At 45.8% G+C, this 24,015-nt stretch overlaps 1 protein-coding gene across 1 annotated transcript in view; it reads left to right on the forward strand.

Moving 5' to 3' along the window:
- LOC141047804 (cytochrome P450 2K1-like) overlaps nt 1-24,015 on the forward strand; it is a 53,977-nt gene that overhangs the window by 23,368 nt on the left and 6,594 nt on the right. Inside the window, exons 3-8 of the mRNA XM_073543121.1 lie at nt 331-480; nt 806-966; nt 2,304-2,477; nt 11,493-11,634; nt 12,875-13,062; nt 13,229-13,370. Of these exons, the coding sequence (XP_073399222.1) occupies nt 331-480; nt 806-966; nt 2,304-2,477; nt 11,493-11,634; nt 12,875-13,062; nt 13,229-13,370 (957 nt within the window). The remainder of the gene's footprint in view (nt 1-330; nt 481-805; nt 967-2,303; nt 2,478-11,492; nt 11,635-12,874; nt 13,063-13,228; nt 13,371-24,015) is intronic.

Genomic DNA, 24,015 nt, shown 5'->3' on the forward strand with positions numbered 1-24,015 from the left:
TTATTTTCCTGTTTTGTTTCCTTCTATTTAGATTTCTTTTTTTTTTGTAACCATCACATTTTTCTTTCTTATTATACTATTCTTCTTTCCTCTTAATTTTGCATAATTTTCTTCTTTCTCATTATTAGTTTAATTATTATTGTGTATGGCAACTTCAATTGTCAATTTATATGCATTTTCTTATCTGTGCTTTTCTTTTTAATCCAGTTTTTAAGTCACAGAATTAAACTACTTCATCTTACTAAAAAAACCACTTGCTGGATTGCTATTATCTATTCAGTATGATTAATTAATACTTACCAAAGTTTTTCATATTTAACTATATTTTAGGTATAATATTTGCTAATGGAGAGACATGGAAATCCATGAGGAGATTCACGATATCAACACTTCGAGACTTTGGAATGGGGAAGAAAAGTGTGGAAGCCAGAATTCAAGATGAATTAATGCCCCTTATAGAAAGTTTTAGATCTCACAATGGTAAGATACATCATTCACATTTATGGCATAGCTTTCATATACTCTTAACTTCTTGTCTGTTGCTTTCTACAACCCGGTCTACAGAATCCACATTGTCAATCTGCAACATAGTTAAACTAAAATGTTATTCAGAGGGGTTTTGCAAATCCACATTCACATATAGTAGCGGGTACGCCACAGTGTTGTTGTTTTAGTGATCTACTGTCATTACTCAAGGTAGTTTTAATCTAGGGTTACAAATGACCTTTAACATTGAGTAATTTTGTAATATTATTTAGGTTTTTTATTCGAATATTTTATTGTATATATATTTTTATTATTTTAGGAAAACCATTCGATACTCACATGCTGATAAACAGTGCAGTTTCCAATGTAATCTGCTCTATTATCTTTGGGAAAAGGTTTGAGTATGATGACCCAATGTTTCAAAAATTAATCAAAATGCTAGATGAAAATGCCAAACTGGCCGGTACACCCGCAGTGCTGGTAAGAAATCCTTCAGATCTTATATCTAACCTTTTTAGTGAATTCTCAGAAGAGTAGTTTCAGGGTCACCTTTAGGACTAATTGTAGTGCAATCATGAACTCAGGCAAATGGACCCAAACTTATCTCTTCGTTCTCACCCAATACCCTCCTGTTGTTTCATTTATGAAATAAAAGTGCCCTGTATAATAGATGATGATGCACAAACCTAGATCCCTAAAATGTTTCCTTACAATTCATGTATAATATCCAATTAGTATTCTGTTTCCCCTTTCTCAAATTTAATGGTTTACTGTACTGGAGCAGACCAGTCCTTTTCAGACATTCACCAGATATATACAGTTGGTACAAGATGAACATAATAGGGAGTTTATGGGAACTGGCCACTTTGCCCATTGGGGCGTAAAAATACCGTAATATTCTACAGCGCTCCTCAAAGACTGCAATTTCTCTTATCAGTTCTTGTTCCCAATGAGGTTCACAACCTAAATCTGTTTCTCATTCACATACACACTAGGACCAATGAGCCTACCCGTATGGTTTTTAGAGTATGGAAAGAAAGTAGAAACCCTAGAGCAGTGTTTCTCAACTCCAGTCCTCAAGACCCACCAACAGTTCAAGTTTTCAGGATATCCTTAGAATTGCACAGGTGATTTCAACACCTGCTCAATCATTAATTCCATCACCTGTGCAATACTAAGGAAATCCTGAAAACATGACCTGTTGGTGGGTCTTGAGGACTCGAGTTGAGAAACACTGCCCTAGAGGAAACTCAGGCAAACCTACAAGGAGAACATACCAACTTAGGTCCCATTTACAAAAGCTTTGCATACTGTATATGTTTTGTGTTTTTTTTATTTGCTTGTTTTATTTGCAGATAGAACACATACCTATTATAGTCTATGACCTTTATCACATACCCAAAGTTATATCTGATTTTGATCCAATTTGCGAATAAAACTTATCCATTTCAGTGAATTTGCGCACTGTCCTTTTTTAACTGACTAATGATGGTAGAAACTTATGAAACCTGAATCTGTTCTTTTTTTCTCTTATGAGAAAAATGGACAACACACATGAATGGTTGACAAAAAACATCCACAATGACCAAAAATGGAATACAAATTGGATCCACTAAACTGACAAAACTTATATAGAAAAAAAAACTGAACGGGGCCCATTTCAACGAATACACTTGGCTGGGTTCTATCCTAGGCTCCTATTGATGTAGGTTGGAGCACCGCTGACTGGTCGAACAGCTTCCATTTTGCACCATTATTGAACTGGTCTGTACTTTTTGTTGCAAGAAAAGCTAAAGAGGAATTGTTGATTTCCACAGCTGTATAACTATTATCCCTTCCTCGGACCACTCCTTGGTCTACATAAGAAAGTACAGCAGAACATACAAGATCTGAAGAATTTTATTTCCTATTGTTCGATGAATCGACGATCGGATTTTGATGCAAATGACATCACAGGATTTATCGATGCATATCTTCTAAAACAGGAACAGGTGCGTTAATATGTTACCTTCATTTTCATTTATGTAGTCAAAAGGGTGTGATAAGAATTATTTTGGGAACATCTGAGGATTTTAATATCTATTTTGTCACGGTTGGTTTTAGGCAACATGTGACCTTGTGGCTGAATGAAAAAGTAAGCTGGTAAATGTTGCACTACTACTCCCAGGAGCGGACACTGACAGCATGGGTCCCCTGTGCACGAAATGTGTCCGGGCCTCCCTCCTTTTATGGCGACAAAGCTATATATATATTTTATATATATATATATATATATATATATATATATATATATTGTGTATATGTGTGTATATATATATATATATATATGTGTATATATTGTGATAAAACACTCCGGGATCGCCTTTGCTGGGTTCAAAGGTCACGTGCGTTCAGCATGAAACTCAGGCGCACAGCCGGAGTCCGGGTATAACTGACACTGGGTCAGGTTTATTAAAGGTGAAAGCAATGCATAAAGAAAAAAAACGTAAAACAATTCCTTGCCTGTCCGGCACTAACTAAACAAAGTACAACCTAGCTACTAACTGGCGGGCTTCTCCCGTCCAACCAAACCACAGATGCAGTGGGCACTGCTTTCACTCACGTGTGTCTCTCACACAGGCAAGCTCTCTATGTTCCCAGGCTGAGACACTCACACACCCACCTGGCATCCTTTTATATCCGCCCTCCCATTATTCATTAGTAACCAGGTGAGATACTGACCAGACTAGGCCACATGGGAAAGGTATCTGGGCGAGATATACCTGCCCTCATCAACTATTCCCACATGATTCTCACATATCCCCCCCTCTGCTCAGACCACTCCGGTCGAGCAATGACACCCGCCAAACAGTGCACTCGGGACAGGGCATCTGCATGCCCCATCTGTGCCCCTGGGCGGTGCTCCACCGTAAAAGTGTAGGCCTGCAGGGCAAGGAACCACCGGGTCACCCGGCTATTCCGTTCCTTGTGCAAGTGCATCCACTTGAGAGGGGCATGGTCAGTGATCAGCCTGAACTTTCGGTCCACCAGGTAATATTTGAGGGCCTCTAGAGCCCACTTAATGGCTAGGCACTCTTTTTCTACGACTGCATACCTTTGCTCATGTTTATTCAGCTTCCTGCTGAGATAGAGGACTGGGTGTTCCACTCCGTCCCTCACTTGTGAGAGTACGGCCCCGATACCGGTATCAGAGGCATCCGTTTGTACCACAAACTCGCTGCAGAAGTCCGGAGTCACCAGTACAGGTTGAGAGCAAAGTGCCCGTTTTAGGCTATGGAAGGCTTCTTCAGCCGCTAAACTCCATTTAATCATGATGGAGTCTTTCCCTTTTGTAAGATTCGTCAGGGGGGTAGCGATGGATGCAAAATTGGGTATGAACCGGCGATCCCCAGGAAGGCTTGCACCTGCTTCTTGTTGACAGGTTGCGGCCAGTCCTGAACCACCTGAATCTTATGGAGCTGGGGTTTAACAATACCCCTCCCAATTACATACCCCATTTACCGGGCTTCTTCTAGCCCGATATGACATTTCCTGGGGTTTGCGGTTAGACCTGCCTCCCACAGGTCGTCAATCACAGCTTGTACTTTCTGAAGATGAGTCTCCCAGTCCAAGCTGTAAATGACAATGTCATCCAAATAGGCCGAAGTGTACTGCATATGTGGCCTCAGGACTCGATCCATCAGTCTCTGGAAGGTCGCCGGTGCCCCGTGCAGTCCAAACGGCATATACACATACTGAAATAAACTTTCCGGCGTAGCAAATGCCGTCTTTTCTCTGGCGGCCTCCGCCAGAGGGATCTGTCAATACCCCTTTGTTAGATCTAGGGTCGTAATATACCAGGCTTTTCCTAACCGATCTATTAACTCGTTGACCCGGGGCATAGGGTAGGCATCAAATTTTGAGACCACATTCAGTTTCCTGAAGTCATTGCAGAACCGGATGGTGCCGTCCGGTTTAGGAATTAACACAATCGGGCTGGACCAAGCACTGTGCGATTCCTCAATGACACCTAACTCTATCATTGCCTTCACTTCTCGGGAAATGGCTTCACGGCGCGCTTCCTGAATTCTGTAGGGTTTCACGTGAACTGTGACACCAGGTTCCGTTACAATGTCATGTTTCATTAGCGTAGTCTGCCCGGGTTTTTCTGAGAAAAACTTTGGGTTGTGAAGTAGAAACTGCCTGACCTCAGTCTTTTGCCGCTCCGAGAGTCTCTGCAACCCGTACCTCTGGTATGGTATGCGAGCAGACGGGACGGGCCAGGTCCGCTGACAAGGCAGACCGATCTTTCCAGGGTTTTATCAGATTTACATGATAAACCTGTTCAGGTTTCCGTTTACCTGCCTGGTATACTTTGTAGTTTACTTCACCAACTCTTTCCTTTATCTCAAAGGGGTTCTGCCACTTTGCTAGGAACTTACTGTCCACCGTGGGAACCAGGATCAACACCCTATCCCCGGGTGCAAACGTATGGATCTTGGCACCCCTATCATAGATTCTTTTTTGGGCTCCTTGAGCCTGCATCATGTGTTCTCTGACGATAGGCATAACAGCCGCAATCCGGTCCTGCATTTGGGATACGTGATCTATCACCGTTTTAAACAGAGTGACCTGACCCTCCCAGGTTTCTTTTGCGACGTCTAACAGTCCGCGAAGACGTCGGACGTACAATAACTCGAAAGGCGAGAATCCCGTGGAAGACTGGGGTACTTCCCTGATGGCAAAAAGCAAATACGGAAGTAAATAGTCCCAGTTCTTCCCATCCTTGTCTATCACCTTTCTCAGCATCTGCTTCAGAGTTTTATTGAACCGTTCGACCAACCCGTCTGTTTGAGGGTGATACACGGATGTGCGTAACGGTTCGATTTGTAACAACCGGCAGAGCTTCTTGATTACCCTGGACATAAAGGGGGTACCCTGGTCGGTGAGTATCTGTTTTGGTATACCGACCCAACTAAACACATGCACCAGTTCCTTGGCAAACGTCTTGGTGGCCGTGTTACGCAAAGGGATGGCCTCCGGGTAACGAGTGGCATAATTCAAGATGACCAGGATATGTTGGTGTCCACGTGCAGACCGTGGAAGGGGCCAACTAAATCCATCCCAATCCTCTCAAACAGGACCTTAATAATAGGTAGGGGTACCAAAGGGCTACAGAACCGGGGCTTAGGCGCAGTGGCTTGGCAGTCAGGACAAGACTCACAATATACACGAATATCGTGATGCATGCCTGGCCAAACAAAACAGTGTAATATCCTTTCGGTGGTTTTCTGGACTCCCAGGTGACCTCCCATCACATGTCCGTGGGCCAGGTCCAGCACCTGCCGCCGGTAGGGTTTTTGCACGACTAATAGTTGCACCGTGTCTTCCCCCTTTTTCTCTATCTGATAGAGTAAATCATTCTCCAGGACCATGTAAGGATATGCCAGCCTAGAGCCAGGTTCTACGGGTACCCCATTTATCACTTTTACATTTGTCCTAGCCTGAGAAAGGGTAGGATCCTTGATTTGCTCGCTTTGGAAGGCATCTTTCTGAACTTCCAAATCCGGCAAACGGGGAGGTGGGCGGCTGTCGGCCTCCTCCTCTTCCCCGGTCTCCTCCGTATCACCCGCCATGACTGAAAACGGGAACTGCAGGTCATTTCCAGCAGACTCTTCCCCCGAGTCTTCCGGGGAGACCTCTTCCAGGGGTTCGGGACCCACACGCGCCCTGGGAGAAGAATCATGTACACTTTTACCCTGGGGTATCAACTGATTCTCCCACAATTGCCAGAAGTGGGGAAAATCCTGGCCCAAGATAACATCATGCAATAACGCAGGGACGAGTCCCACTTTATGTTGCACAGACCCATAGGAAGTAGTAATGCATATGACCGTGGTGAGGTATGAGCAGGTGTCTCCATGCACACACGTTACAGAAAATTTGTCTGATGGTCCAGTCGGGCTGACACCAGACTGGCCTTCACCAGAGTCCCCACACTACCCGAGTCTAACAATGCCACCACATTTTTTCCATGAATAGTTAAATCACACAAGTGTTTTTCCACATCCTTCTGACCAGCATTCACACTCACTACCCGTGCAACCATAGACATGCGGTTTTTAGAGTCTGTGACGTCGCACTGCATGGGTTCAGTAGTGACCGAACAGTTCACAGCAATGTGTCCCATCTCTTGGCAGCGGAAACACCTAACGGGCCCCTTGCTTAGACCATAGTTCGTTACTCTCGGCCTTGCAGTGCGGGCAGTCCCGTTTTCCTCCCCCACTGTCTTAGGGATTTTTCCTTCTCCCCTACTCCCTGGAACAGTCTTACCGGTTCCACGTGGAGATGATGAAGAACGAGGTGGGGTAGCGTCGTCTCGGAGTCCTTCCGCCATGGAGTAACGTTCAACCAGATCCACCAGTTGATCTGCCGTCGTAGGATTTCCATGGCTTACCCACTTCCTCAGGGCTGGCGGTAGAGCTCTCAGGTACTTGTCCATGACAACTCTCTGGATTATCTCTGGCACTGTCAACACCTCGGGTTGTAGCCACTTCTTCGTCACGTGGATCAGGTCGAACATCTGTGACCGCGGTGGTTTGTCTGGCTGATAAGTCCATTGATGCACTCTCTGTGTACGGACAGCGGTCATCACTCCCAGCCGGGCCAAGATCTCGGCTTTCAGTTTGTCAAAGTCCTGCGCGGCTTCAGGTTCTAAGTCATAATAAGCCTTTTGGGCCTCACCGAAAAGAAACGGGGCAATCAGGCCAGCCCATCGTGCCTTCGGCCATTTTTCTCGCACCGCCGTCCGTTCAAACGTGGTCAGGTATGCCTCGACGTCCTCTTCGGTCGTCATCTTCTGCCAGTACCGACTCGCGTGAATCACTCTTGACTCGGCTTCCAGGTTAACCTCAGGTAAGCTTGCCAGACGCTGCGCCACCTGCTGGAGAAGCGAACGATCGGTAGCTGTCATGTCCATCAACTCCTTCAGCTGGGCCATCATCACCCGATTAGCTTCTTGCTGGACGGCGGTGGACTGTACCAGCGCTTTCACCACGTCCTCCATGCTCATGCTTCCCACGTGATGCCCGCGTCCTCCATCACAATGTGATAAAACACTCCGGGATCGCCTTTGCTGGGGTCAAAGGTCACGTGCGTTCAGCATGAAACTCAGGCGCACAGCCGGGGACCAGGTATAACTGACACTGGGTCAGGTTTATTAAAGGTGAAAGCAATGCATAAAGAAAAAAAACTTAAAACAAATCCTTGCCTGTCCGGCACTAACTAAACAAAATACAACCTAGCTACCAACTGGCGGGCTTCTCCCGTCCAGCCAATACAACAGATGCAGTGGGCACTGCTTTCACTCACATGTATCTCTCACACAGACAAGCTCTCTGTGTTCCCAGGCTGAGACACTCACACACCCACCTGGCATCCTTTTTTATCCGCCCTTCCATTATTCATTAGTAACCAGGTGAGATACTGACCAGACTAGGCCACATAGGAAAGGTATCTGGGCGAGATATACGTGCCCTCATCCACTATTCCCACATGATTCTCAATATATATATATATATATATATATATATATATATATATATATATATATATATCTACAGTCTATATATATATATATATATCTGATCCAGGTTCTGATATAATGGAATTGATATCCATAATGAACACTAAGTTGGGAAAATGGATACAGCAGATATCTATACCGTCCTCTTTTGTTAGATGTACAGCTGGTACAGAAAGTACTCATACCCCTTTAAATCTTTCACTCTTTGTTTCGTTGCAGCCATTTGGTAAATTCAAAAAAGTTCATTTTTTTCTCATTAATGTACACTCTGCACCCCATCCAGACTGAAAAAAACAGAAATGTAGAAATTTTTGTAAATTTATTAAAAAAGAAAAACTGAAATATCACATGGTCATATGCTCAGTATTGAGTAGAAGCACCCTTTTGAGCTAGTAAAGCCATGAGTCGTCTTGGGAATTCTGCAACAAGCTTTTCACACCTGGATTTGGGGATCCTCTGCCATTCTTGCAGATCCCTTCTAGTTCCGTCAGGTTGAATGGTGAACGTTGGTGGACAGCCATTTTCAGGTCTCTTCAGAGATGCTCAATTGGGTTTAGGTCAAGGCTCTGGCTGAGCCAGTGAAGAATGGTCACAGAGTTGTTCTGAAGCCACTCTTTTGTTATTTTAGCTGTGTGCATAGGGTCATTGTCTTGTTGGAAGGTGAGTCTTTGGCCAAGTCTGAGGTCCAGAGCACTCTGGAAGAGTTTTTCATCCAGGATATCTCTCTACCTGGCCGAATTCATGTTTCCTTCAATTGCAACCAGTCATCCTGTCTCTGCAGCTGAAAAACATCCCCAATAGCTTGATGCTGCCACCGCCATATTTCACTGTTGGGATTGTATTGGGCAGGTGATGAGCAGTGCCTGGTTTTCTCCACAGATACCGCTTAGAATTATCACCAAAAAGTTCTGTTTTTGTCTCATTACACCAGAGAATCTTATTTCTCATAGTCTGGGAGTCCTTCATGTGTTTTTTTTAACAAACTCTATGTGGGCTTTCAAATGTTTGGCACTGAGGAGAGGCTTCCGTCGGGCCACTCTGCCATAAAGGCCCGACTGGAGGAGAGCTGCAGTGATAGTTGACTTTGTGGAACTTTCTCCCATCTCCCTACTGCATCTTTGGAGCTCAGCCACGGTGATCTTGGGGTTCTTCTTTACCTTTCTCACCAAGGCTCTTCTCCCACGATTGCTCAGTTTGGCTGGATGGCCAGGTCTAAGTAGACTTCTGGTGGTCCAAAACTTCTTCCAGTTAAGGATTATGGAGGCCACTGTGCTCTTAGGAACCTTGAGTACTGCAGAAATTCTTTTGTAACCTTGGTGCAGTGCCTCCACCCGAATCTTGCTGCAAGCTGTAGTGGGATGCAGGAGGATCTTCCTATTCTGCCAGTTGTTAACTCTGGAAACCCCTGTCCATGCTCCGTACACACTCACAAGAGATGGTGTTGAAATAATTAGCAGGTTTATTTACAGAAGAATAAATACTGGTAAATTCAGAGGGCATAACAAGGCACAGTAAAGCATATACGTATCATCACACTATCTATGAAAGAGGTTCAAAATGTACTTTGTAGTAGGTTTGAATGTTAATGACAAGCAAAGTTGCACTCTGTAGTGCTACAGCATGTAAACTTAAAATATATGAAACTTGAATTTCTTTATTGCTGTATATAATAAGAGACGTTTAGCACATAATTTGGCCAATTCATGCATGCCCAGCAACCAACGACAATGCGATCCAATTGTGGAGCTTATTTTTATTACAAGATCTGTTGATTAAACTATACTCTGTTTGATAACCCTTTAAGTAACACAACTTTCATGACAAAGGCCCTAAAGTAACACTACAGTTAAACAAGTAAGAAATTCTTTTGTGATTTTTCATAGTTTTTCTTACGTAACAGAAGTGTACTTAAGAAACCTGAGGTACTATAGAAAAGGGCAGGGAAACACTTTTTCAGAGATACCTTGCTGTCATTACCTGATGCTCTGTTACAAAAAAACTCATGTTGTATTCATATGTAAATTAAACTTACAAGTTCAGTGGTAGGCGTATCAGTGCACTTGCAGTCCTTGACTCCTCTTTGCGTCTCTGCGCCAGCTCTACCCCTGCTTCTTGAATGATTAACAGTAGAGACATGCTCTGCTGCCGGATGTCACCTCTGCTCTCCACTCAGGGGTGGCACCAGCAGAAAGAATCAAGGAGGAACCAAGGACTGCAAGTGCAATGATACGCCCACTGATGCACTTGTGAGCCCAATTTGCATATAAATAAAACATGAATTTTGACAAAACAGGGCACCAGATAAGGACAGAATAGGTAAAGTTGGAAATGTATTTCCCTGCACTGTCCTCCAATGTGGGAATACCAGCTGGTTTGACCACTTGGTTTGAAATGTGTAACTGCCGCTGGTTTCTCTCCTTTTTTTTTTCCTTTATGTGAGGTGGTTTCTAAGACACAATACTAGAAACATCCAGAGAACAGTTAATCTGGATATTAAGTTGTGTGTTTAAAAATTATGTGTAAATCAGTATCTTTAGTTACTCATTATGTGCTGTTTACGTCGTATTTGCTGTTTTTATTTTTTTGCTCCAATCTATTATTTCACAGTCATGATCAGTGACTACTTGCAAGGAGAGTCTGAAATTCAGTGCCAACCTTGGCAGGAACATGTCGCTACTTTGTCCTTCCTCTTTTTTTTTCTGGTAGCTCTCCGGCCTTGATTGACCTCAGGGGAACAGCAGAGTCCATGTTGAGGTGAAAGTAGGTCACAGTCCCCTGTTGCTGAATTTCTTTGCTTAACAGCCTTTTAACAGCTCCCATGTTCTATGCTAACAATGGGTCCTCCTTGAGAAAGCCACGGTAGGCGAAACGTACGTTGGAGGGAGCTGGAGACGCATGTAGCCATTGATCACGGGTATCTTTGATCTTATTACATTTCCTATGCACTTTATTTGAGTTTTTATACTCTTTACCCGCTCATTATATGCACTTTGTTGCGGATGCAATTTTTATGATCACTATATTTACTTATGGCTTATGTGTTTACTATGTAACTACCTTCATACATTACGACATTTTATGGTATTGTATTATGTCTTTTTTGTCTGGTTTTGCTTTTATTGTGTAATTAATAAAACATTTTTTAAGTCTTCATAATTTGGACTTTAATTTAATTTGGTTTATTCATTTGTTGAGTAGGTTTTTTTTTTATGCACTTAGTTGTCAAATATGGCCTGCTTCAATGATATCACAAATTGCCTTAGCACTTCCCATTCAGACAGCTATAGTCATGAAAACATTTCTGTGACAACCTGTTTCAGGTTAAAAAAATATTAAGCAAAACAGGAAGGTGCCTACCATATAAGAAACAGAAGAAGGCTATAATTGCCGAGATGCAGCTGATTAAAGTAACATGGGGAATATTTGTGTTTTTTACTTTTAGGAGTCAACAAAAGATCATACATTATTTGATGAAGAAAATCTACTTGTTACTGTCCTGGATCTCTTCGCTGCTGGAACTGAAACTACATCTACAACGATCCGCTGGGGACTTTTATTGATGATGAAGTATCCGGAGATTCAAAGTAATTCCTTACTTTATTTCTAAAAGTTACATAAAACTGTAGGTGAAAAGCCACAGTCTATAAAGACCACCAGATCATGTCTTCATGAAGGCTATCACTTTACCCAGATTTTCTGTTATTTTTTTACTTTTGCATCATATTCCTTATACTGTATAATGGCCGCCTTTTTGGTGACCGAACCTTGTAGAAGTCAATTTTTAAATGCAATTTTACTATTTGTATAAACAAATCAATTAAGTTGAAGTAATTCTAGTATACGTTTTTTAGCATTTATTGCATGTTTTATATTTTCTAATGTTTTAGCATGATGCTACCACCAACACTAGATAGGGATATGTGATTTTTGATAGAGTGTGACATTTAGATTTCACCGAAAATACCTTTTTTCATAGCCAATAAAAATCCACGTTTTAGCCTCTTCAAGCCTTAGAACTTTGTTATATTAAGGAGTATACCAGGAATTCTTGATGTAATCTCCAGCCGTACAATAGAGAATGAATGGAGCCGCAGTGCCCATGCTTGATCTTCACTCCATTTAAAGAGAACCTGTCATGTTCCCAGATGCTATTAACCTGCAGATATAAGGTTAATCTGCAGGTTAATAGGATTCCAAAGTAAATTTTTAAGTGCAATTTTGGGTGGTTCTTTCAAATAGGTTTCACTATTATTTTTTACCCAAATTATCAAATAAGTTAAAGTAATTCTAGTATATATTTTTTTGCATTTATTATTTTGTATTTTCCAATGTTTTAGCACGATGCTGCCACCCACCCTAGACAAAGGGGACATGTGATTTTTGGTGGAGTATGACATTTAGATTTAAACTAAAATAACTTTTTTCATATCTAATAAAAATCCATGTTTTAGTCTAATCAAACTTTAGAACTTTCTTATACGAAGGAGTATACTGAAATTCTAGATATAATCTCCAACAGTCCAACAAAGAATGAATGGAGCGGCAGTGCCCATGCTTGATCCCGGCTCCATTTAAAGAGAACCTTTTATGTTCACAAATGCTATTAATCTGCAGATATAAGGTTAATCTGCAGGTTAATAGATCTCCAAAGCTGACCGGCCGCTGCACTGAAAGCTCTTCTACTGGGAGGAAAAGAAGTTTATTCCTCTCAGCAGCCTCTGGCTTTCAGTCATAGAGTCGCATCCTATAATCTGTTAAGTAAATGCATTGGTATTGTTGTGCTAGTGCAAAATGTAGCAAAATATATTTTCTTTTGCTTTATAGAGAAGGTACAGGAGGAAATTAAAACACATATTAAACCAGGACAGCTGCCGACAGCTGAAGATCGGAAGAAAATGCCTTATACTGATGCAGTAATACATGAAATACAAAGGTTTGGCAATATTGTGCCATTGAACCTGTCACACTCAACTCCAACTGATGTGTATTTGCGGGGTTACCTTATCCCAAAAGTAAGTTTATACATAAAAAAAGTCCTTAAACTCAAGTACTGTCTGTGTTTACTTATTAGTAAAAAGTACTGCTATGGGGTCTAAAGCCACCCAGTAATCTCATTTTTTTTTTTTAAATGAAATGTATGCAATAAATAAAAGATATCTGGTTATTTATTGTTCACAGGGTACAGAGGTTATTCCATCCCTGACATCAGTACTCTATGACAAGACTCAGTGGAAAACTCCCAATGATTTCAATCCCAATCACTTCTTGGATGAAAATGGGAAATTTGTTCGACATGATGCATTTATGCCGTTCTCAGCAGGTAAGTAATGAGGATCATTTAGATGAAAAAAATAAATAATTTTACATGTCACTCAACTGACAAAACACTGTATAACAGAATGACTATATTTTACCAGGAATAATATGTTTTCTAAATCTCATATTTTTCCTTCAAAAAGTTAAAAAATGTTCTATGATCTTTTTTAAGATGTTCAGCATATGCATGAACACGTTGTAATTTTCTTTTTGCAATATACCCTAGTAAAGTGGTCCCCAACCTTTTTTGCACCAGGGACCGGCTTCAAGCAAGACATGGCCCGGCAGGGAGAGGATGGAGGTGTGACAGGGGCGGGGCTTTGGTCATAAGGAGGTGGGGCTATGGACGAGGTTGTAGTTTAGCAGTGCATACTTATCATTTAATTATAACATTTAGAATGTGACTCAACTCACCATAGGTTTTGAATGAGTGGGAGTACCTGGCTTGTTTCACTGGTTCAGTGGGAGCACTGGGCTACTTCTACTGATGACCGTCACTGCTAATGATGATTGGAACCTACAAGGAAATGGAGCATTGAGCACTTAAGAAAAATTGTACTGGAGTATTGTACATGCTGATTATTTTCTAATCATCAGAAAATGTATGTGTGGCTCCCCCTGTTGTATGCATGGCTCCCCTGTCCCATCCTTGTATACATGGCTCTGCTCCCATTCTCCCATCCTTGCATTCATGGCTCCGCTCCCACTCTCCCATCCTGTATGCATGGCTCTGCTCCCACTCTCCCATCCTGTATACATGGCTTCCCTGTCCCATCCTGTATACATGGCTCCCCTCCCACTCTCCCTCCCTTGTATATATGGCTCTGCTCCCACTCTCCCTCCCTTGTATATATGGCTCCGCTCCAACTCTCCCTCCCCTGCATATATGGCTCCGCTCCCACCCTCCCTCCCCTGTATATATGGCTCCGCTCCCACTGTCCATCCCCTGTATGTATGGCTCCGCTCCCACTCTCCCTCCCATATATATATATATATATATATATATATATATATATATATATATATATATATGGCTCCGCTCCCACTCTCCCTCCCCTGTATATGGCTCCGCTCCCACTCTCCCTCCCTTGTATGCATGGCTCCGCTCCCACTCTCCCTCCCCTGTATATATGGCTCCGCTCCCACTCTCCCTCCCTTGTGTGCATGACTCCGCTCCCACTCTCCCTCCCCTGTATATATGGCTCTGCTCCCACTCTCCCTCCCTTGTATATATGGCTCCGCTCCCACTCTCCCTCCCCTGTATATATGGCTCTGCTCCCACTCTCCCTCCCCTGTATATATGGCTCTGCTCCCACTCTCCCTATCTTGTATATATGGCTCTGCTCCCACTCTCCCTCCCTTGTATATATGGCTCCGCTCCCATTCTCCCTTGTATTGTATATATGGCTCCGCTCCCACTCTCCATCCCCTGTATATATGGCTCCGCTCTCACTCTCCCTCCCTTGTATATATGGCTCCGCTCCCACTCTCCCTCCCTTGTATATATGGCTCCATTCCCACTCTCCCTCCCCTGTATATATGGCTCCGCTCCCACCCTCCCTCCCTTGTATATATGGCTCTGCTCCCACCCTTCCTCCCTTGTATATATGGCTCCGCTCCCACTCTCCCTCTCCTGTATATATGGCTCCGCTCCCACTCTCCCTCCCCTGTATATATGGCTCCGCTCCCACTCTCCCTCCCCTGTATATATGGCTCCGCTCCCACCCTCCCTCCCTTGTATATATGGCTTCGCTCCCACTCTCCCTCCCTTGTATATATGGCTCTGCTCCCATCCTCCCATCCTTGTATTCATGGCTCTGCTCCCACCCTCCCATCCCGTATACATGGCTCCCCTGTCCCATCCTGTATGCATGGCTCCCCTGTCCCATCCTGTATGCATGGCTCCGCTCCCACCCTCCCTCCCTTGTATATATGGCTCCACTCCCACCCTCCCTCCCTTGTATATATGGCTCCGCTCCCACCCTCCCTTGTATATATGGCTCTGCTCCCACTCTCCCTCCCTTGTATATATGGCTCTGCTCCCACTCTTCCTCCCTTGTATATATGGCTCTGCTCCCACTCTCCCTCCCTTGTATATATGGCTCCGCTCCCACTCTCACTCCCCTGTATATATGGCTCTGCTCCCACTCTCCCTCCCTTGTATATATGGCTCCGCTCCCACTCTCCCTCCCCTGTATATATGGCTCCGCTCCCACTCTCCCTCCCCTGTATATATGGCTCTGCTCCCACTCTCCCTCCCCTGTATATATGGCTCCGCTCCCACTCTCCCTCCCCTGTATATATGGCTCCGCTCCCACCCTCCCTCCCTTGTATATATGGCTCCACTCCCACCCTCCCTCCCTTGTATATATGGCTCCGCTCCCACCCTCCCTTGTATATATGGCTCTACTCCCACTCTCCCTACCTTGTATATATGGCTCTGCTCCCACTCTTCCTCCCTTGTATATATGGCTCTGCTCCCACCCTCCCTCCCTTGTATATATGGCTCCGCTCCCACCCTCCCTTGTATATATGGCTCTGCTCCCACTCTCCCTACCTTGTATATATGGCTCTGCTCCCACTCTTCCTCCCTTGTATATATGGCTCTGCTCCCACTCTCCCTCCCCTGTATATATGGCTCCGCTCCCACTCTCCCTCCCCTGTATATATGGCTCCGCTCCCACCCTCCCTCCCTTGTATATATGGCTTCGCTCCCACTCTCCCTCCCTTGTATATATGGCTCTGCTCCCATCCTCCCATCCTTGTATTCATGGCTCTGCTCCCACCCTCCCATCCCGTATGCATGGCTCCCCTGTCCCATCCTGTATGCATGGCTCCCCTGTCCCATCCTGTATGCATGGCTCCACTCCCACCCTCCCTCCCTTGTATATATGGCTCCACTCCCACCCTCCCTCCCTTGTATATATGGCTCCGCTCCCACCCTCCCTTGTATATATGGCTCTGCTCCCACTCTCCCTCCCTTGTATATATGGCTCTGCTCCCACTCTTCCTCCCTTGTATATATGGCTCTGCTCCCACTCTCCCTCCCTTGTATATATGGCTCCGCTCCCACTCTCACTCCCCTGTATATATGGCTCTGCTCCCACTCTCCCTCCCTTGTATATATGGCTCCGCTCCCACTCTCCCTCCCCTGTATATATGGCTCTGCTCCCACTCTCCCTCCCCTGTATATATGGCTCTGCTCCCACTCTCCCTATCTTTATATATGGCTCTGCTCCCACTCTCCCTCCCTTTTATATATATATATGGCTCCGCTCCCATTCTCCCTTGTATTGTATATTTGGCTCCGCTCCCACTCTCCCTCCCCTGTATATATGGCTCCGCTCCCACTCTCCCTCCCCTGTATATATGGCTCCGCTCCCACCCTCCCTCCCTTGTATATATGGCTCCACTCCCACCCTCCCTCCCTTGTATATATGGCTCCGCTCCCACCCTCCCTTGTATATATGGCTCTGCTCCCACTCTCCCTACCTTGTATATATGGCTCTGCTCCCACTCTTCCTCCCTTGTATATATGGCTCTGCTCCCACCCTCCCTCCCTTGTATATATGGCTCCGCTCCCACCCTCCCTTGTATATATGGCTCTGCTCCCACTCTCCCTACCTTGTATATATGGCTCTGCTCCCACTCTTCCTCCCTTGTATATATGGCTCTGCTCCCACTCTCCCTCCCCTGTATACTGTATATGGCTCCGCTCCCACTCTCCCTCCCCTGTATATATGGCTCCGCTCCCACTCTCCCTCTATTGTATATATGGCTCCGCTCGGCTCCCCCATCCTCCCCCATCATACTTACCCTCACATCGCTGACCTTCCTTCCCGTCGCTGAACTTCCCTCCCTGCATCTCGTAGCGCTTCAGCTCCTGTGCGGAGCGGTCATGTGCTACCGCTCATTAAGGTCTATGAATATGGACGCCACGCCTATGGGAGGTGAATGGCGTCCATATTCATGACCTTAAATGAGCGGTACACTTGACCGTTCAGCGCTGGATGAAGCCACAGCGCCGACAGGGACCGCTAGGTGAGTATCAGCTGCTGCACCGCAGCTGGCTCCCCTTGTGTCCGCGGACCGGCAAGGGCACTGCAACGGCCCAGTGGTTGGGGACCCCTGCCCTAGCATAATAATAATAATAATAATAGTAATAATTTCATTTATATAGCGCCAACATATTCTGCAGCACTTTACAATTATGCGGGGATGTGTACAGACAATAAAAACAATACAAAGTAATACATAGTTCAACAGTTACAGGAGGAGTGAGGGCCTTGTTAGCAAGTTTACAATGAGGAGATAGAGGGGACATAATAGGTAGTACGTGCCTGTTTTTTATGATCCAGCCATCATTATAATAAATAAGGCTTTTCATATAAAGCTGAATGATGCAGTCATCAGCCAGTATCTGTTTAAGTGCAGTTACCATGTGCTATTGGGTGTATGGAGGATATGGAGACAGCTGAATAGTAGGGAGCAGATTATGATTAACATTTAGAAGGAGGGAACAGGGGAGAGTTAGGTTGGTGAGTTGAGGTAATAGGCCTGTCTAGAGAGATTTTCTTTTAAAGCATGTTTAAAAATATGGGGGCTAGATATTAGTCGAATTGTTTAGGGTAGCGCATTCAAGAACACTGTTGCAGCATGAGAGAAGTCTTGGAAATGGAGGTGCAAGGTTTGGATTATGGCGAATGTTAGCCTTAGATCAGTTGCAGAATGGAGGGCATGGGTAGGGTGATAGACAGAAATGAGTGATGAGATGAAGGGTGGTGCAGAACTGTGGAAAGTTTTGAGGGGAAGAGAATTAAGTTTTTATTGTACTCTGTAGCGAATGGGTAAATAGTGCACAAGGCGGAGGCATTGTTGGAAGTGGCTGGATTGAAATATGACCCTGGCTGTCGCATTCAGGATGGATTATAGAGGAGGAAATTTAGTTAGAGGGAGACCAATCAGCGCAGAGTTGCAGTAGTCCAGAGGAGAATGAATACGAGCGACAGTAACTGTTTTTGCCGTTTCATTGGTGAGGAAAGGTCGAATTATAGAGATGTTTTTAAGATACACGTACCATTAGCGAGTGAGTGACTGAATATAGGGGATAAAGGGAAGTTCTGTGTTAAATATGACAGCGAGTACATTTCCCAAAATCTTCATTGTGTTTTTGTTCACCTGGGGCAAAAATTCAGTTTGTTTCTCTGACCCCTTGATAAAATACCATGACCAAGGCAGAGTTGTTTGACTGAGATCCTCCAAACATATAAAAGAGTAGGAACCGGTGGTTAAAAATGTCATGACTCATGATTAGTGTTGAGCATTCCGATACCGCAAGTATCGGGTATCGGCCGATATTAGCTGTATCGGAATTCTGATACTTAGTTCCGATACTTTTTTCATATCGAATACCGGAATCGGAAGTTTCCATAATGCTAGGAGCCCGCTCGATTTGATTCAGCCAATGGGGATCCTCAGAAGTGTGGGCATATCCTGTTAGGCATGTAGGCATGTTAACTACTGGCATGGCTGTGATTGGCTGCTGAAATGATGTCATGATGCACTATAAAAAGCGCTGCAGCCGCCATTTCTGGTCACTCTGCTGTGAATTCAGTTAGGGACAGGCTGCTGTTGAAGACTGTGAGGGACAGTTAGAAATAGCGATTCCAAAAAACAATATTGTGCTTTATCCAGGCTACATAAACCACCACTGTAGCTTGCTTTTCCCTAGCAGCGCTGTTTTCACAGCTGTCTGCAAGGGCTGTGTGAGTGCAGACCCACGCTGTGTAGTGTGTCCTGCAGGCACGTCTGCTTGTAGGCCGGCCAGCGTGTGTCTCTGCCTCATACACATTTTTCTTTTATTGCTGCTTTTTTTTTCTCCTGTATAGTGTGCTTCCATACGTATCCATATACGTTGGTTGCAAACACTAAAGGAGTGGACAGCGGAGCCTTTCAGCAGCCTTTCAGTGCTATAGCCCATTTCTCTGCACTGTTTTTGGCTGTCTGATAGGTCTCTCTGTGTGTGAGTGCAGCTCACATTGCAGTGTGTTCTACAGCCACCGCTAGCTGTAGTCCGCTCAGCGTGCGTCACTGCCTCATACATAGTCCTTTTTTTGCAGCAAATTTAGCCAGATTTTTGCTCCTATATTAGTGTGCTTCCAACCGCATCCATTGTCATTGGTTGGTTGCAAACACTATATAGGATTAGATAGAGGAGCCTTTTTGCTGGCTTGTGCCCTTCAGGGCCAGCCAGGCTAGTATCACCCTATTTTTTGGAGCCTCATCAATTGCATTGTAGGTTAGCTTCCTGCATTGTAATCGCTCCAAAAAGTTTGTGATACTATAGCTTTCAAACTTTGGTCACATCCTTTCCTTTCCCCCCACCCAAAAAAAAAAAAAAGGAAATAAAGTTCACCAAACACTCCACTTTACAGTTGTCTAGGCCACATTAGATCATATTAAAGTGTAGTACACACACTCTTAGCCAAATTAGTGTTTCTTATACTGGTTAGCAGGTGTTCAGGAATAAGAACACTAAGCCACCCCTTTTTTACTTTTCTGCCTATCTTTATCAGTCTACCAAGATGAAGAAGGCAGGGAGTAAGGCACGTGGTCGTGGCCGTGGAGTTTCAGCAGGGAGAGGACGGGGGGATTCAGCAGGGAGAGGACGTGGGGATTCGGTATCTGCTGTGGCCACCAGTGACCCGGCATCCCCCACTTTTACCAGGCAACAGTCCTTCATGCGCAGCTTTGTAGGACCTCGCCGTACCCCACTGCTGCGTGACGAACAAATTGAAGCCGTTGTCGGATAGATGGCAGCTAACGCATCCACTTCAATGACTTCCGCATCCTCCCAAGGCCAGAGCACTGAAGAGCAACCATCTGTCTCTTCACCACCTGCCAAATTGCCCAGGCAGTCTGAGAGCCCTGGACAGGAGCCATCTCAATCTTTACTTCTGTTCTCAGAATCTGTTGGCTTGGAAAGAGGTGGCCAGCCAAGCAGCATTCTAGAGCGTGAAGAAGAGGGAGTATGCAGTGATGCGCAACTGCTTTGTCCCTCTGAATCTGAAGAGGCGGGTGGGCCAGTGCCTATGGTCAGCACACCTCAGTATGCATCAGATGATGATGAGACTCAGTTGCCAATTTCTGGTGCGTACGGTGCTGGCAAGACAACCCAGGACCAGCCGGTGCTTGAAGAGGGGAGTGGAGATGATGAGGTCCTTGACCCATCATGGCGTCAGCCACAGGAAGGTGGTGGGAGCAGCTCTGAGGAAGAGATTCCCCGAACGGCCAAAAGAGGAGGGAGAGGGCGGGGGCAGACTTGGTTGCCTGTAGCCTCCACTTTGGCACCCGTGAGGAGCAATCCTCTTCCAAAACACAAGACGGGCGCTCCCAGGACTTGCAGTGCGTGGTCTTTTTTTGACACAGTTGCAGATGACATTTGCTTTGTCAAATGCAAGCTGTGTCATCAGAAAGTGAAACGAGGCAAAAATGTGACCAACCTCAATACCACAAATATGTGGAAACATGTGCGTACCAAGCACGAGGTGGAGTTACACAGACACACTGAAGATGTAGGCCAACCTTCAGCAGCACCTACCACCTCTTCAGCTCGTGTTGGGGCCTCTTCCTCCAGCTCACACACAGCTGGTTCAGCTTCCTCACTGGAATGCCATGGAAGAACCACTGCCACTGTTGTCCAGAGACCCAGTGAAATTCCACCCACTGAACCACGTTCGCAGTCATCAGCACCCTCCCAGGCCACTCACCAGCAATCGGTAGCACAGGCATGGGAGAAAAAGCGGCCATACTCGGCAAACCATCCCCGAGCACTGGCTCTGAATGCCGGCATTGCCAAACTACTGGCCCTTGAGATGCTGTCATTCAGGCTGGTGGAGACTGACACATTCCGGAACTTTATGTCATTGGCAGTTCCACAATACAATGTGCCCAGCCGCTTTTATTTCAGCAGGCAAGCTGTCCCTGCCCTGCAAAAGCATGTGGAGGGAAAAATTAAAAATGCGCTACTAAATGCCGTCAGTAGCAAGGTCCACCTGACCACCGATGCGTGGACCAGTAGCCATGGACAGGGACGATACCTTTCCCTCACTGCCCATTGGGTCAATGTTGTGGAGCCGGGTACAGATCTGGAGAGTGGCTCTGTACGTATTCTGCCAACTCCAAGGATTGCAGGAATGCAGTCTGTACATATTGAGTCCTCCTCCTACTCTAGTTCCTCGGAATCAGCACTGCGTGAGCCTGTTAGGCCAGATATGAGCACAGGTGTGGCCAAACGTCAACAGGCCGTACTTAAATTAATTTCTTTGGGGAATCGGAGCCACACAGCACAGGAGCTCTGGAATGCCATCAAGCAGGAGAGCGATGTGTGGTTTGTGCCAGCGAATCTCCAGCCAGGTTTGGTAGTGAGTGACAATGGCCGAAATCTAGTGGCAGCTCTGGGCCTAGGCAACCTCACTCACATACCATGTCTGGCACACGTGCTCAATTTGGTCGTGCAGAGCTTTCTGAGGGACTATCCGGATCTTGATGCACTGCTGCACAAGGTTCGCCTAGAGTGTGCTCACTTGCGGCGTTCCAGCATGGCAACATCGCGCATTGCATCTCTGCAACACCGATTCCGCCTGCCAGAACATCGCATCATATGTGACCTCCCCACCAGGTGGAATTCAACGTTACATATGTTGGAGCGGTTGTGTGAGCAGCAGGCAGCAGTAATGGAGTACCAGCTGCATCAGGCGCAAACAAGTCGCACTGTGCGCCGGACACACTTCACCACCACTGAGTGGGCCACTATGAGGGACATCTGCCAAGTTTTGCGTGCCTTCGATGACTCCAAGCGGATGGCCAGTGCAGATGATGCACTAATCAGCATGACTGTCCCCCTCATCTGTCTGCTTCAAAAAACCTTACAAGCACTAAGTGAGGAGGTTTTTGAAGAGGTCGAGGATGAGCAGTCAGAAATGCCATCTGCTTCTGGCAAGTCTGCGCAACGTGCTTCCACACAAAGGCCCAGGCAGGGGACACTTAGTGAGGAGGATGACGAGGAGTCAATGGAGGAGGAGGAACACATCTCTCCAGAGGAGGGAGGTACACAAGGCTCTAGTAGTCAGTGTGTACAGCGAGGGTGGGGTGATGCTGAGCAGGCAGAGATGCTGCCTCAAGCTGGGGACAGCGTTTCCGGTCCAGTTGGCAGTCTGCAGCACATGGTTGATTTCATGCTGCAGTGCTTGTTAAATGACCGCCGCATCGCCAACATTCTCCACACGGCTGATTATTGGGTGTACACCCTCCTAGATCCTCGCTACCGGGACAACTTACAAAGCCTCATACCAGAGTTGAACCGGCAGCGAAAAATGCGGGAGTACCAAGAAACACTTGTGCAGGCCATCATGTTCTCCATTCCCCCCACAAGTGTTGCTGGTAGTGCTTTTCAAAGCAGCCATGTGGGTAGAGGCAGTGGAGGAAGCTCTGCACAAAGAGGTAGCAGAGGCAGTGCCGCAGGACAAGGCAAGGCCAGTATGGCCCAAATGTGGAAAGTTTTGTGGGACCGCCACAAACGGCTACACCATCACAGACGGCTCCAGTCAGCAGGAGGCAACGTTTCCGTCAGATGGTGACAGACTACTTGTCGTGCCCTGTTAGTGTTCTCCCAGACGGCTCTTCCCCGTTCAAGTATTGGGTCTCTAAGCTGGATACATGGCCAGAGCTTAGCCAGTATGCATTGGAGGTGCTGGCTTGCCCTGCTGCCAGTGTATTATCGGAACGTGTCTTTAGTGCTGCAGGTGGTGTGGTAACAGACCGTCGCACGCGACTATCCGCTGATAATGTTGACCGGCTTACTTTTGTGAAAATGAACAAGGCCTGGATCTCACCTGAATTTGCCAATCCTCTTCCAGAATAAATAATTGGCTGGCAACAGGATCCAGGTCTCCTGTTGTGTTCATGTTTCTATGACCTGAACTTTATTTCCTGGGCTACAGCAACGCCCGTTGTTGCTCAGAAGTGCTGTCCGCACAGACAAAACACTCGCTCATGTGTAAGTGGGGTTCGGTAACGTCAGCTGATCCCCTGCTGTGTGTACGGCAAACTCTCCTGCTGCCTACAACTTCTGACTACCTCTGATTTAATATGTTCTCTGATTTGCCCTCTGTCTCCACTCTGTTTTGAGTATTTCCTCCGGCCTACAACACCGCCTGTTTCTGCTCTCAAGTGCCGTCTGCACAATCCACACTTGATCCTGTGGTACCTGGGTCCTGTAACATCTGCTCATCTCCAGAGTTGAGCACGGCAATGTCTCCTGCTTTGTCTACATTCCCACTACTTGTAGTGGAAATGTGGACAGAGCAGGAGACATTGCCTGACTCCCCTCTAGGGAGAAGCTGCTGTTACAGAACCCCAGTAACACAGGAACAAGTGTGGGTTGTGCAGACGGCATTTCAGAGCAGCAACTGGCGTGGTTGGAAGCCAGCGGAAATACTCGAAACAGAGTGAAGACAGAGGCCTAATTGGAGTACGTTGACAGTTAGTAGTAGTCTAGAAACAATCGCAAACTGCCACCAAGTAGGCCTCGGCCTACTACCTGATTTTCCCTGGGCTCCGACACCGCCAGTTGGTGCTCAGAAGTGCTG

The sequence above is a fragment of the Dendrobates tinctorius genome, unplaced genomic scaffold, assembly GCF_039654945.1.
Source record: "Dendrobates tinctorius isolate UK_male_01 unplaced genomic scaffold, ASM3965494v1 ptg000129l, whole genome shotgun sequence".
Lineage (NCBI taxonomy): Eukaryota > Metazoa > Chordata > Amphibia > Anura > Dendrobatidae > Dendrobates > Dendrobates tinctorius.